This window comes from Schistocerca serialis, chromosome 4 (genome assembly GCF_023864345.2).
Source record: "Schistocerca serialis cubense isolate TAMUIC-IGC-003099 chromosome 4, iqSchSeri2.2, whole genome shotgun sequence".
Taxonomy (NCBI): Eukaryota; Metazoa; Arthropoda; class Insecta; order Orthoptera; family Acrididae; genus Schistocerca; species Schistocerca serialis.
In genome coordinates, this window is record NC_064641.1 from 89,761,559 (window position 1) to 89,776,848 (window position 15,290).

Below are 15,290 nucleotides of genomic sequence, written 5' to 3' on the forward strand. Positions count from 1 at the left end.
TACCTTGCGCAAAATTCGATCTCCTGCTGCTTTTAAGAAGAAGTTGAAGTATTTCCTACTATCATCCTCACAAAGTTCTCCACAAAATTAATGTACAAGGACAATCCCCTCATCTGTCAAATAGCAAAGCTAGCGTCTCCTATCTTGCTCCTGAGATGCCTTCCTCTTCATCTTTCTCTATTAGCCACGCAATCTTCTTTTCCTTTATATTTCCTTAATTATGTTTCATCGTGTCTCTATTCTTCTCCTCCCTTCACCATGAGTCTCCCTCATACTCCCTGCTGCCGGCACTCCTATCTAAAATCTGTCTCTTCAATAATGTCTAATCATAACAGTACTTGTGACCTAAGAATATAAACTCTATATGTGTGTATTTTTCCAGGTGTACCTTTGAAATTGTTTATTTCACTTTTTGTACTAGATGTAGTTTAACATGCCTACTAAAACATATGAATGTAAAATAAGTAGAATGCCTGGTTAGATGTAAGAGAGGGCCTGATGGCCCTAATCTTGCCAGGTTAAATAAATCAATAAATAAAAATAAATAAATAAATATTCGGGCTTGGCATACATCATTTATGGAAACTGATAGTATTCTCCACAAAAAGGGGGCGGGTCGCCCATCTGTTTCAGACGCCAACGTGGACAAGGTACGGGAGGCATTTACAAGGAGTACGACAAAATGAGTGCTTATGGCAGCCAAAGAGTTGGAAATGAGACGATCGACAGTGCACAGTGTATTGTGTAAGAGGTCACGGCTATATCCATACAAAGGGCGGCTGCTTCATGCATTAAAGCCTACGGGAAACCTTAGCACGAATAGTCTGCAGCGGATATACTAGGCAAGATTAACGCAAACAATGACTTTTTGGTAACAATTTCTTTCTCCGGTGAGGCAACATTTCATATATCCGGAAAACTGGATCCTTATGATGTTCGTATATGGGGTTCACAGCATCCTCATGTTACACGTGAAATGGAAAAAGTCAGTCCCGAGATCAGTGTTTGGTTCGGACTGATGCACAATTTCATCACTGGTCCATTGTTTTTCATTGAGTCTGCCGTTACTGGTGGTCTATCCCTGGACATGTTACAAGAGGTTGCTCTGCTACAGCTGAAAAATCTGCAACCTGACATCATATTTCAACAGGATGGATACAACCCTGCTGGCCCCTAAATGTCCGTCAATTTCTAGATGAAAAGTTTCCGGATACGTGGATTGGACAAGATGGTCCAATTCGATGGCCACCACGATCCTCTTACCTCACACTACCAGACTTCTTCCTGTGGGATTTTCTGAAGAATCTGGTGTACCTAACTAAGAGACCTACAGGTCGTGAAGGCTTGCATTCGCATTCGTTTGAACATGTCACCGTGGAGTTCTTGAATCGTACGTGTAGAGATATGGAATTCCGACTAGACATTATCCGTGACACTAACGGTGCACACATTTAAGTATAAGAATGAGGAAACAAAATTTGATTACTTGTAATGTTGTAAATCATTTGTTAATATCTAATATACTTTTATTGAAATTACCTGTAAAGATAATTTATGGAAACCCTGTATTATTATAGCCCTTGTGAGGCAAACTGAGGAGTTACTTGATTGAGAAGTAGCGGCTCCGGTCTCGGAAACTGACATACGTCCGGCCTTGGCGCCTGTATTATTATTCAGCTTTTTAACATTAAACTGCTATTACAGGGCTGGCTAGAGGAGAAACTCTGAAAATTATACGTAGGCACAACACTCTCCCTTAACAATTAATAGTTGCAGTTATGAATACAGGGTGATTCGCAATTCCTGTTACAGTCTTTGATGGATGTATAGGGGACTTCGTACATAGGGTATTGTTAAGGAACCAGAGTTCGTAAAGTACCGTTTGGATAAGAAGTAAGTTTGAAGATCGGACTTCACGGTATTCACACAAAGTGTGAAGAGGTCGGCTTCGTCAGTTCCTGTTGTAATACTGACATCACATACCGTTTTCCTCAGACAGCAACAATGATTGTGAGAACCACTATGTTCGCAAATAGAGGGACTGACTGGTGTTCCACGGGCACGTCGCACTCTCGACTTTGAGGAGGGCTTCTTTCGTGACGGCGAGTACTCGAAACACTGGTCATACCATCAGACTCCTAGAGAGCGCGGAGGTCAGAGCTTGTTGTCTGCACTGTGTGCTTACCGTGAAGCGGGAGCCTGAAAGTTATCCATCTTCAAGCTTATTTTCCATCCAAATGTACGAGGGTGGTTTTTTAAGTAAGGGCCGTTTTTATTTAAAAAAAAAAGATACAAATACTTTTGTACAAAAACTTTTATTTTCTGATTCTACACACTTTTACCTATTTTTTTACATAGTTGCCTTGTTTATTTAAGCACTTGTCATACCGTACAACTAAGTTTTGAATTCCCTCTTCAAAGAATTCGGCCGCCTGCTCCGACAGCCAAGAGTTCACGGCCGTTTTCACTTCATTGTCGTCATTGAAGCGCTGCCCGCCAAGATGGTGTTTCAGGTACCGGAAAAGGTGAAAATCGCTGGGAGCAAGGTCGGGGCTGTGTGGTGCATGGTCCAAAACTTCCCAGCCAAAAGAATCAATCAGATCCCGAGTCTTTTGAGAGGTGTGAGGCGTAGCGTTATCGTGCAGGAGCAAAACTCCTTTTGTCAGCATGCCGCGCCTTTTGTTTTGAATTGCTCTGCGGAGCTTCTTTAGAGTTGCACAGTAGGCATCTGAGTTGATTGTCGTTCCTCGTGGCATGAAATCCACTAGCAAAACACCGCGCCGGTCCCAGAACACAGTTGCCATAATCTTGCGCTTTGACAGCGTCTGTTTGGCTTTGACCTTGACGGGTGAGGTTGTGTGTCGCCATTCCATCGATTGTCGCTTGCTTTCGGGAGTGGTATGGGGTACCTATGTGTCATCTCCAGTGACAATTTGACTCAACATGTCATCCCCTTCTTCCTCGTAACGAATCAAAAAGTCAAATGAAGTGGCAAATCTCTTCCCTTTGTGGTCCTCTGTGAGGAGTCTGGGTACCCACCGAGAACACAGTTTCTTAAAGTTTAGGTTTTCAGACACAATTTTGTACAAAACCGATCTTGAAACTTGTGGAAATTCCAAAGAAAGAGTGGAAATTGTGAATCTTCGGTCCTCACGAATCTTTGTTTCGACTGCAGCCGCCAAATCATCAGTGATCACAGAGGGCCGGCCTGAGCGTTCTTCCTCATGGACGTTTTGACGGCCATTTTTAAACTCTCTAGCCCATTGACGCACTTTACCTTCACTCATTGCATTCAAGTCATAAACTTCTGTTAACTGACGATGAATTTCTGCAGCTGATAGGCTTATCGCGGTCAAAAAACGTATCACTGACCGTATCTCACACGCGGCGGGCGATTCAGTAATCGTAAACATTGTAAAGTCGCACAGCGATGCCTACACGTCAGCAACTTGCATCTGTGTGAAGGGGAAGGATGCCGGCAAGTGGCGCGGTGGCTTGTTGCGGCGTCCACGCGAACTACGGGACTATACGCGCGAACGGCCCTTCCTTAATAAACAACCCTCGTACATTTTCGGACATTGGTTCCTTATCAAAACTTTTTCTACTGTGTCCTCTCTTTAACCCCTAGACGACTCTAAAAGGAATTCTAAAACATTCTATATAATTACTACTTTAATATGAATCTTATTAAATTTTGATAGACACATTTCTCATAACATTCTTGCCACAAGGTAGTTTACACGCACTAACAGAAAAACATGGCGATAGCATCAAAAAACAGAACCTAACATAAAATTTAGTATAATAATAATGAAAATAATAATGGTGACTGGAGAAAAAGTGGTAGAGGTAGAGAAATTTGAAGAGCATCGACAGTAAAACAGAAATTTCGATTCAGTGTTCAACAGGAAGAAGTCACCTGTGATGTAGCGAGGGGAAGTTAAGCCAAAGGCAACATTTAGTCTCCTCTTGCCTATAGTGTAGTTTTGATCACCTACAGGTTGTTGCGTAGTTTGTTCCACAGATTCACGCCTGGAATACAGAAGGAAATTGAATGCCACTTTAGGATATCGTTTATTTCTCCATCTGAGTTGATTTTATTTGTGGTGTGATAAGTTTGATCTCACTTGATTTTCTTCAGATCTATGTAGTTGCGTGAGCATTCCGGTATGGCTATAAAGGAACCGCATGTCAGAATTTTCATGTATGGTTCCTGTATAGACACGACGGGTTACTTAGCAACTACTGATATACAAATCTGAAGAAGATCAAGTGTGACAGACCCTAGGCATACTATAAAAATGTGCAATTGAGATGAAAAAATAAACGACATATGGAAGTTTTTAAATATGAAAACAGTTGTTCAGCTCCCTCGAGACGAATTTATCGGTATTGGTAAGAACGTTTAGCGTTAAGTACAGTCAAGGCGGTGGAGTACGATATCATCTACATCTGCATTCCGCAAACCACAAACCACCTTAGGGTGATTTACTCGCATTATGTCAGAAGTTAGTGGACGGCCTTCCCCTGGTATTAAATCCTGTGACCGAACCCAGCTCACTAACGGCTACACGGGTGACGTCTCATTAAGGATCCGGCGACTTCTGGTCACATACGTGGCTCGTCTGAATTTATAGCGTACTGTAGCAAGGTCAACGTCGGCAACATTTTCATTTCTCTTCATTGGTTTCTGCCACCACTGTCTCGTAGTTGCAAGAAGCGGTAAGCAAAGCATTCTGCGAAACGTACAGCTATTTTCTAAGTCAGGTGCCCTTTACGATACCGGTACGTAAGTCGTAAATGTATCTCAAGGAAACACTGCGGCGCTATTTTTTTTCTTTCTGTTTGCAAACAGCGTATTCATAGTTACGTATTTCCCGTTCTCGCATTTCATTCTCTAGCATGACGCATTGAGAGCATGTCTCCGTGTCCTGTATCGCAGAGTGAATTGCGTCTTCAGCTCAATTATGTAAATTATTGATAACCTTACAATCCCTAATTCTAGATTTATTAAGCTGTCCGTATGTACTATTTTCCTTTCTTTACCTAGGGCTTTCAGTAAAGACGTCCTGCATCTCTTATTACTTTATTTCATTTTAAAGCTTAGTATGACGTAAAATTACATTTCGTATTCTGGACAAAAACAGAGAGTGTTACGATGTATATGAATTTGGAATATAAGATAGAGAATATTCGAAAGATACTACTGCATCAGTACTGAGCCCAACTGAAGAGTATACCATCAAGATGAAATTCCTAAAAAACGTTTATGATGAGTGTATAAGAAAATACAAAGACGGAATTCACCAAATTACAAAGCAGACTCATACTCCCAGAGAATGTTGGAAATAAGCTTTTGTAGTCATTCTAGTAACAGTCTTAAATTATGTTACCACAAGCAAGGAAATGAGTCCTTGGTTAGAGGCCTATTCTCATTTGTAACTGAACAAGGAACTGCTTTCCAGTGCCCGATTTACTATGAACAAGCGACGAGTTCATGACCAACGATGGTTTGCGCAATAATAACAAACAAATTTCTTTATAACTGAATTCTTAAGTTTGTCATATGTTAACCTGTATAGGCTATGGCTATCGGTGGTTTTCATTCACTGCTGACAATGTTCCGAGTGTAGCAAAATGGCACGGTCAGGCTTTCAGAGCACATGGTTCACAGGCGAAATACAGTAGCTACACTGTCATGGACCCAGAAAAGCTTTATTTCCATGTTAGAACTAACTTTCTACAACTCTTTGCAGTATGCACTAACGATGCGAAATGCACAGAAACAGATGGTACCGGCGTACCACATGAAACTCCAGCTTAACTAAAAGTATGGTTTAACTCGCCATCGCATTGCATTCATGGAGGTTGATTATGTTTCCGCAGCCTTTTGGTTTGTTAGACAATAGTCAATCTGATCAGCTAGAAAATAACGTCTTATCAGAGCGAAGATACTTCTAAATGACTGATTCTGTCACAAACTGATATGAAGAGGTTGACCGATTCCATGGCTTTCACGTTCTCAGGATGTGAACCTACCAGACTTCTATTTGTGGAAGCATTTGAAAGATTTTTTGTTTTGAACCTAGGCACAGCATGCAAAGAGCCTTTGTGCCTCAATAATCCAGGAATAATTAGACACCCATAAGTCAATAGAACGATGGTCTGATGCATGTGTCAATGCCACTGGAGGACATTTTAAACATTTCACGTAAGAAAGAGGTTCCTGTAGTATGCTGCTACTTTCGGTTGCTTTGTTTTCCCCGTAACTAATATGCTGTAAGAACTTTATAAAAGACATTATATTTACGCCAGTGACTGTAACACTTCCTTTATTTCACGACTGCAATGTCGACCTTGGGCCATTATCAAGTGACGTTATGGCTATTAGGCCATGTCAACCTAAAATGAGCTAACAACGATATATAAATGTGTCAGCTCATTTTAGGCTGACATGGCCTAATAGCCATAACATCTTCACTTGATAATGGCCCAAGGCCGAAACTGCAATCGTGAAATAAAGGAAGTGTTACAATCACTGGCGTAAATATGATGTCTAAATTAAGTTCCACATGACTGTGGATCCCAGGTACAAAACGTTAATACTATAAGAAGTTGCTGAAAATTAGTTCTAATCGTTTCCGGACTCTGTGTGTGAAAAAGTGGGCTAAAAGTAGGGCTGCATCTTTGTTACTTTTCAAAAAGCTTCTTACTGAAATTGCCCAGATTAGAGAAGCAAACTCTGTGCATTATAAATTTTGATGTGGAGCTGTTGACAAACAACAAAAATCTAAAGTCGTCTCCGTTCATCTATGAGAAGTGCTTTTGTAAGTTCTAATTTGCGATCTTAGTTAATAATTTTGTTTTATTACTGCTTCTTGTCTAACAGCTAATCGTATAAAATTTCAGTAGTGGTTGCCACTATACGGCACTATATTCGTATTGCAGTGAACTCCATTCACAGCCAGGTATTCGACGTAGGTGTATGTGACGAGCAACATTTTGGCAATTTAATAATGAGTTACGTTTTCTTTCTGTGCCAGAGTTGATTATCAGCGGAGAATAATGGTTTGTAGCATTCTAATTACTAATACTAAATTTGCTGTTTGATTGTCACGAAATCTATAATTTTAGCTGCAACATCTGTTATTTTTATGCTCATGAACCTCATGAAGGGTTGCTAATGACAGTAACATATGTAATGTAATATCTTCTCTCAGCATATTCATTGCACCTTCACTGTTGCGGAGTATAGCGAAAATCATAAGGAAGTAAACACGTATTTAAATGTTTAGGAAAAAAGATCCACTTGTTATTTACAGCCTTTAGGAACTTTACTGGTTCTGTCTTACTCAGTCTGCAGCAGCCTAAGTATTCATTCTTGTCGCTCTAACAATCTCATAGAAATAAAATGCTCGTTCTATTAGCACTTTAGATTAGTGTTTGAAATTGTAAAACTTGTGAATGTTATTGTCCAAATAACCTGTGCCACACTTCATGAGCTCAGACAAACATGGAAAAAGTGAACTTCTTTCCTGAAAAGATGGTGGCATCGAAGGATGCGATTTAGACCTTCGGCTCCTAAGTTGTCAGCTGACAGCCGTTTTGAAATGTTCTCAACGTCAGACTTATTTCTATCCACAGCTGGAATGCTTCAGGTCGCCATACAGACTGCGCACATGAGCGAGTTACGGTTGACAATGCAGAACGGCTGACAGACGGAAATTTCAGCGAGAAAAATGACAGGTTGCCTCCTCCGGAATGCAAGAAAAAGTGGGGCCCGCGGCCGCGACCCTTTTGTTGTGTGGTGAGGAGACCGCAAAGGCACCTCTTGAATTATAGCGGCAAAGGCCAGCGCGGGACTTTCACAGAACCGGCGGCGCGAGGTATAAATATGCGAGCCGCACGCAAGCCGGCACAGTTCATAGCAGCTGCCCGCCGCTTACTCGACTCACCCACCTGCCATGAAGCTTCTGCTGGTGAGTGAATGCACGGTCTTCTGAGAGCGGCTTACATCTGACTCATATACGCCCGCTTATGATCAGAGATCCTGATTTCGCTGTGTGGCTCGCACACGTAACGCCCCCTCTGCAGTACCGGTTGTGTCGTAGTGTTATTTCAACAATAACTTTTTTAGGAAGGTTACTCCATCATTGCTGTATTGCTCAGGAACATGTCTGTGCAAACCCAAGTCGACTGTAGATTACTACATAGATGGGAAGACAAGATTTGATTCGTTTATATGTTCCGAACAACTAGTAGGCGAAAAAGTCTGGAACTGAATTTTATTTTCACATAATCATTCTTTCTTTGTTATATAAAAATATTCTCCACATTTCAGTGTTCCCAAGATCGACTTTAGTAATAAGCCAATACTGAATGTCGTTTGTGTATGATAACACAAGTCTCGCGCATAATGTAGGGGGCTGTGCTCAGACAGCGAAAAGAACTTGCGAACAGTATTAACAGACAATAACTTACTTTAGGCTCAGAAAACCTGGTAGCTCTTCCATCGTCACTTGGTAGAGTGGGCTATTCGGGTAGTAAAATATTTTGGTGTCAAGGACTTACCAGTCATATACCAGGCGACCTGGTAGTGGTGTACAGCGAATCCCAGAATTGCAATGACCACTGCGTCCGAATGGCTTGGTAGTCCAGCATTTGTGCATTTCAGCTTTCCCCACTGATTTCAACCTATCCCCACTCGCAGTCAATCTCTATAATTTCTTTGTGTCTTAATAAATGCGAAAGCCTAGTGTATGTGTAGCTGTATTTATTTGGAGTACGCCGGCCTCTGGTGGCCGAGCGGTTCTGGCGCTACAGTCGGGAACCGCGCGACCGCTACGGTCGCAGGTTCGAATCCTGCCTCGGGTATGGATGTGTGTGTTGTCCTTGGGTTAGTTAGGTTTACATAGTTCTAAGTTCTAGGGGACTTATGACCTCAGCAGTTGAGTCCCATAGTGCTCAGAGCCATTTGAACCATTTGGAGTACGTGCAGTGGTCGGGCTGCCATTATGTTTCGCTTGAACTGCCATGATTTATTATCGAGAATTACTCCCTTGGAAAAACTAACCTCGGCTACGACATGGGATACATTTAGTTTGGCCCCTACGAGCTTACTGATTTCAGTGGCTTAACTATGATCTGAGCTACCGCACGGCACTGAGGGGCCCAACATTAAAGTCATATTGCTTAAAAAGGTTATAGCAATCTTCTGCGGCAGGATTAAGGCTGAAAAAGTACTGTGAGGCTTACACTGAGCGAACTAAAATTTTACAGCTAGTTAGAAGATGGGTCCTGCAGTAAAGGTTAAATCGAAGGACGACTGATATACTGTATCGCTATTTTCGTTATGGAATGGATGAGTATGCTGTTATCTGCTCAATTAACAATTGTAATCAATTCTGATAATCAGTGGCAGGTTTCAGTGCTGCTTAAGGTCTACGTAACGCTGAAATAAAGAATAAACATAGTATAGAAGTGTTTTATAGAAAAAGAAAGTGAAATACACTATAACGTTTCATAAAAATCGGAAATTTAAAGGGCTGTATAAAATTTCCTGTCGTGTTTATGCTGATGAACTACATTGGTACTTCCGTATATAGGTTGATTTTTTTGTCACCATAACTGATCCAAACAGGAAAATGAAGAGAGCTCTGCTCATTATATTAGTCTATTTTTGATTTTTCTCTTCCCTTGAAGAAATGGATAGTCACAGTGTTTAAATTCGCATTAATATCTTGTTAAGGTTGAGGTTGAATGAATCATTGTGTGAACTCCACTGAACAATTTTGTAAGATCTTCTTCAAAGCAACATATACTTTAAGCGTCATTCTCAAATTTCATGTGCTGCACTGTACATTCAAGACAAACGTTACATACTAAATGCCATGAACTGTATCTTTGGTTTACTCAGTTTTTGTGTGTTCCGTTTTTCTGAATTTAGTTTAATATGATATTACTAGAAATTGTAAATTGCACATTGATTTTATTAATTCCTCTCCACTCACAACAGAACCGGATAAACATTCTGAGAGCTTAAACTGTAGAAATATTTTCTAAGTTTACAAAGAGCTTTGTGATAACCTTATTCTTTTGTATTCCTTCAGATACTACTAAATGTTAGCTGGTAACTGCTTGCAAAACGCTGATACATGAAGTAAGAAGAGAGATTGGAGAGGGACATTCATCAGCATTCGGCAACTCGTGTGGCCGATGCGCTTGCCGCTTCTTGTGACAAAATAAGCTTTTCGTCTCTAAAGAAGTACATAAATCATTATCGAGATCGTATTGTACATATTGTTATCGTTTGATTGGTATTACAGCTTTTCCCCCTGCATGGTTTTTTCCAGACTCAAATCATCTATTCAAAAATGCCAGAGCAGATGTTCCATAAAACTGCCCATTCATCAGAAAAGGCGTGTTATTTTTCGTACTTCCTCATTTCCTATTTCATTCTTTCTCTCTTTCTCTCTCTCTCTCTCTCTCTCTCTCTCTCACACACACACACACACACACACACACACACATTCTTCAGTTCCTGTTCATGAGAGCAGTGCAGGCTGTTGCAGAATATTTCTCCCAGCAAGACACGACAGGAAAGAGAGGTTCTCTGTTAGGACTAAATTAGAGGGAATTATCAATTACCAGTTTCAACATTCTCCTGGTGACCAAGGGATGTTTCTCTGAAATCCTTGATCAGAACTGGCGGATGGTATTGATGACTTTATTTCTTTGACTATGTTGTCCATCGCGCCAGGGAAAAACAAAAAAAAAATAAAATGGATGTGTGTTTACGCCCAGTTTAACTGCGCAGTTAGCTTTCAAATGACACCATTTTCTTCTTCAGCAGTTTCCTCATGGTCTACATTTCACTTGGACCTGGTAGATCTCTTGCGCTGTAAATCCATTCTTTGCCTTGCGGTCGGATCTTCCTTATTCTTTTTTGAACTTTGAGAGATAGGAGAATTCTTTCCGTGTTTTACTACGCAATGCGACCAACCATTACAGACAGGAACCTACCCACACTGAGTCTGGCAGAGGGTAAAGAGGCTTAGCAGTGTCACTTTACCTTCATCGATTTCTATTCACAGAAGATGAAAATGAAAAGGGAGAAAGTATGATTGTTCGACCCCATGTAATGCCAAAATTACGTAATTTTACAATTGAGCTCCTTAGGCGGCATGTGTCGTATAGGCCTGATAATAGTCACCATCACATAAAAGCCGCACCCCTAAATTTCCAGCATCAAAAAAAGCATGCCAGAAATGAAATGGAAATGATCGTATAGCGTCAGTGGCCGGGAGTTCCCAGGTGGGGAGTTCGGTCGCCATGTGCAAGTCTTATTGAGTGCGACGCCACGTTAGGCGACTTGCTCGTCGACAATGGGGATGAAATGATGATGAGGACAGCACAACAACCAGTCCCTGAGGGGAGAAAATCTTCCACCCCAGCCGGGAATCGAACCCAGGCCCCGGTGCGTGGCATTACAACGCGCTGACCATTCAGCTAATGGGGCGGGCAGAATGTCAGAAAAAACCCGTACACTAAGGCGAGAAAAATTACAAGAAATTTACTTGTACTTACATGTAAGACGTAAGTATGGACAGAAAACATTTATTCTAACATAATTATGATATAGCGTATTGGCACATAACATACCGGTATAATATTTTACCTCATTCACTCTCATCACTATCAGTATCGGTATTCACTTCATCACTCTCGTTTTCACACCCATAAGTTTCGTCTCCTCTTCCCACATTACGTCATCCCCGCTGCCATCCAATTCATTCGATATTCAGCATTTCTTGAACCCCTAGATGATGAACTCCTATGATATGGAGGAACATAACGCAAACATTCCCTCACACGCAATGGTAACTGCTGACTTATCAGATAGTGTACGGGCATGGTATTCTTCTAGGAGCTAATCTGAATTCATTTTCTGGAGGTTGTCCTTGAACGGCTTGTTTATAGTTACATGTAGAACCTGTAGTTTTCAACTCATTCCTCAAGGCATTATGACAAGGTCTGTCTTTTGTACTGGAAGTCTATCTTTTACTTCAGCAGTTTGGTGTCCCGTAAGCGCATCGAAAACTAGCATCAATGTTTTATCAAGCAGTGCTGCAGGTCAGCGATTCTAAGCACTAGGCAGCCAGTCAACAATCAATTGAGTTGCCCTCCAGCCGCTTCCTTGGCAGAGAATCACTAAGCCCTTAGGAAAGTTTTGTTTGAGCATATTTTTTCTCTTCAGAATGACATAAGGGGATAACTTCTTCCATCATCTTTAACAGCTAATAGTTATCATGTAACTTAGACTATTTTTTAACTCCCGGTTCTTCTTAATGGGATACTTTCTGCCTCTTTCATGTCTACTGTCGCACTGCTCGGTATGTTACAAAATGCTGGCGTTTTGCAGCGTTGCCAATCTGTTGAAAAGGGTATGAGTGACACTTTCATTTCTGGACGACGTTTCGCTTCAAGTTAACCAGTTCCTCCTCGAAATCTGCTGGCATTCTCTGTGCAAGTGTGGTACTTCGCCGGAGAGCAAGGGCATTTCTCCGCATAAACCGACGACACTAACAAATAACTAGGACGGAAGTTTGCTTGTGGCACGTTTAAAACACTTGTGATTTCCCAGGTCTTCAGTTGGATTAGTTTTCGTGTGATAGGCACCCTATCTTTCAACTTATGTTGCACATAGGAAAGAACCTTAACTTCAAGCTACGCATTTCGGTCCCCCGAAAGATTTTCTTGTTGATACTGCCTTTTTCCTATTTTCTTCTGAAGTAACCCGATGTCCAACATCAGCTTCGTCCACTTCGTACTTTCTTCGGGCCTCTCTGTTGGTCGTGGTTTTGCCTTAACATACAATTTAAGTTTGAAGCTTGCATCGTAATTGCTCTGAGTTCCTTGGCTTGATGATACTTTTCGCTCTACACTGTCGTTCGTATTGGCATAAACAAGTTCTCTTACCAGTATTCAAATGAAAGTGAATTATAAGCTAACGAAACAATATTGGCGGGTCTGAACCGCGTTAACGCAAATAGTCAGAGGGCCATAGACACGGGTTCACAGGTACATGCCGTGTTTCTTGACTTCCGCAAGGCGTTCGATACAGTTCCCCACAGTCGTTTAATGAACAAAGTAAGAGCATATGGACTATCAGACCAATTGTGTGATTGGATTGAAGAGTTCCTAGATAACAGAATGCAGCATGTCATTCTCAATGGAGAGAAGTCTTCCGAAGTAAGAGTGATTTCAGGTGTGCCGCAGGGGAGTGTCGTAGGACCGTTGCTATTCACAATATACATAAATGACCTTGTGGATGGCATCGGAAGTTCACTGAAATGCAGGAGGATCTGGAGCGAATTGACGCATGGCGCAGGGAATGGCAATTGAATCTCAATGTAGACAAGTGTAACGTGCTGCGAATACATAGAAAGATAGATCCCTTATCATCTAGCTACAAAATAGCAGGTCAGCAACTGAAAGCAGTTAATTCCATAAATTATCTGGGAGAACGCATGAGGAGTAATTTAAAATGGAATGATCAGATAAAGTTGATCGTCGGTAAAGCAGATGTCAGACTGAGATTCATTGGAAGAATCCGAAGGAAATGCAATCCGAAAACAAAGGAAGTAGGTTACAGTACGCTTGTTCGCCCACTGCTTGAATACTGCTCAGCAGTGTGGGATCCGTACCAGATAGGGTTGATAGAAGAGATGGAGAAGATTCAACGGAGAACAGCGCGCTTCGTTACAGGATCATTTAGTAATCGCGAAAGCGTTACGGAGATGATAGATAAACTCCAGTGGCAGACTGCAGGAGAGACGCTCAGTAGCTCGGTACGGGCTTTTGTTAAAGTTTCGAGAACATACCTTCACCGAAGAGTCAAGCAGTATATTGCTCCCTCCTACGTATATCTCGCGAAGAGACCATGCGGATAAAATCATAGACATTAGAGCCCACACAGAAGCATACCGACAATCCTTGTTTCCACGAACAATACGAGACTGGAATAGAAGGGAGAACCGATAGAGGTACTCAAGGTACCCTCCGCCACACACCGTCAGGTGGCTTGCGGAGTATGGATGTAGATGTAGATGTAGATGTACAATATCGGTATAAGTTGAAATCATAGTGGAATAAAATGCCTTGTTCCAGATTCAGCTACAGGCGCTAGTTTTATTGTAGCAAATGAGCGTATTTTTTGACAGCAAAGATATGTGAAAAAGACACGTAGCGTTAATTAGACACACCCTGACTTTTCAAGGGTGAAATCTGGAGAAAAGGCGCGGTTTATTTTCGGAAGGACTTGGTATACAGGCCATCTGTACGGCGCATGATTGCTGGTTCCTATTTTTCTGGTGCATCTAGCATTACTGTCGGGTTGTTCTGGTTATTACGCCTACGAGAGAAGGGAGGTCTACGGCAGAGAGTCCTAAAGGCAATATGGACAGTGCTGGAGCTGATGCACGCCGTGTCTTCCGCAGGTTGTTTGCGCCGTGCTGGCTGTCGCCGTGGCGAGGCCGGGCTACCTGGCCGGAGCGGCCGGCTACTACGGCGCCCCAGCCCTGGCGTACGGCGGGTACGGCGGGTACGCCGCCTACGGCCCGGCGTTCGTCGCCGTGGGTCCCGGCGGGTACCTCGTGGACACCCCTGAAGTGGCCGCCGCGCGCAGCGCCCACTTCGCCGCCGTCGCCGAAACCAAGGCGCGCGACGCCGCCGTCAACGCCGCCGACGCCGCCCACGCAGGCTACGGCGCCTACGGGCTGGGGTACGGCCTTCACGGGCTCGGCTACGGATACCACCACTGATGCTCCGCGTGCGGACTCATCTAACAGCGCACACACTTGTACACCACTCACCTGTACACACTAACTTATAAATAACTGTACATTCCGTATGTGGAAGATTGTTTTACCTGTATCATAGATAATAAAAGAGCTCCAAGTAACTAAATATGATCTCCACAGAGTCTTCCCTTCTAAATAAATGATTCCTGCTAAGACCATTCTGCAACATAGTTAAGTAAGTAGCCTAACAGTCTCCAACTGATTCCTTCAAGTAATCCCTTTAAACAAGCCTCGCCAGACCAGGATTACACTTCTTCACCTGTATTATAATTTCATACCTTCATCAGTACGAATGGGCTGTCATCAGTCCAATTTCGTCTTTTGAATCAACTCCAATTAAAAAATAATAACACCGAACTAAAAGTTTATAAACAATGCGTCCAAAATTATCGTTAAAATGTTAACCCTGATGAAGAAGTGCTTATATTT

General features: G+C 42.2%; 1 protein-coding gene across 1 annotated transcript; it reads left to right on the forward strand.

The window, feature by feature from the left end:
• Positions 1 to 7,930: 7,930 nt before the first annotated feature.
• LOC126474559 (cuticle protein 18.7-like) lies at positions 7,931 to 14,967 on the forward strand. The gene is made up of 2 exons (XM_050102034.1): positions 7,931 to 7,979; positions 14,499 to 14,967. Exons 1-2 carry the CDS (start codon positions 7,965 to 7,967, stop codon positions 14,820 to 14,822), a joined length of 339 nt encoding a protein of 112 aa, XP_049957991.1. The 5' UTR covers positions 7,931 to 7,964; the 3' UTR covers positions 14,823 to 14,967.
• The last annotated feature ends 323 nt before the right edge of the window (positions 14,968 to 15,290 follow it).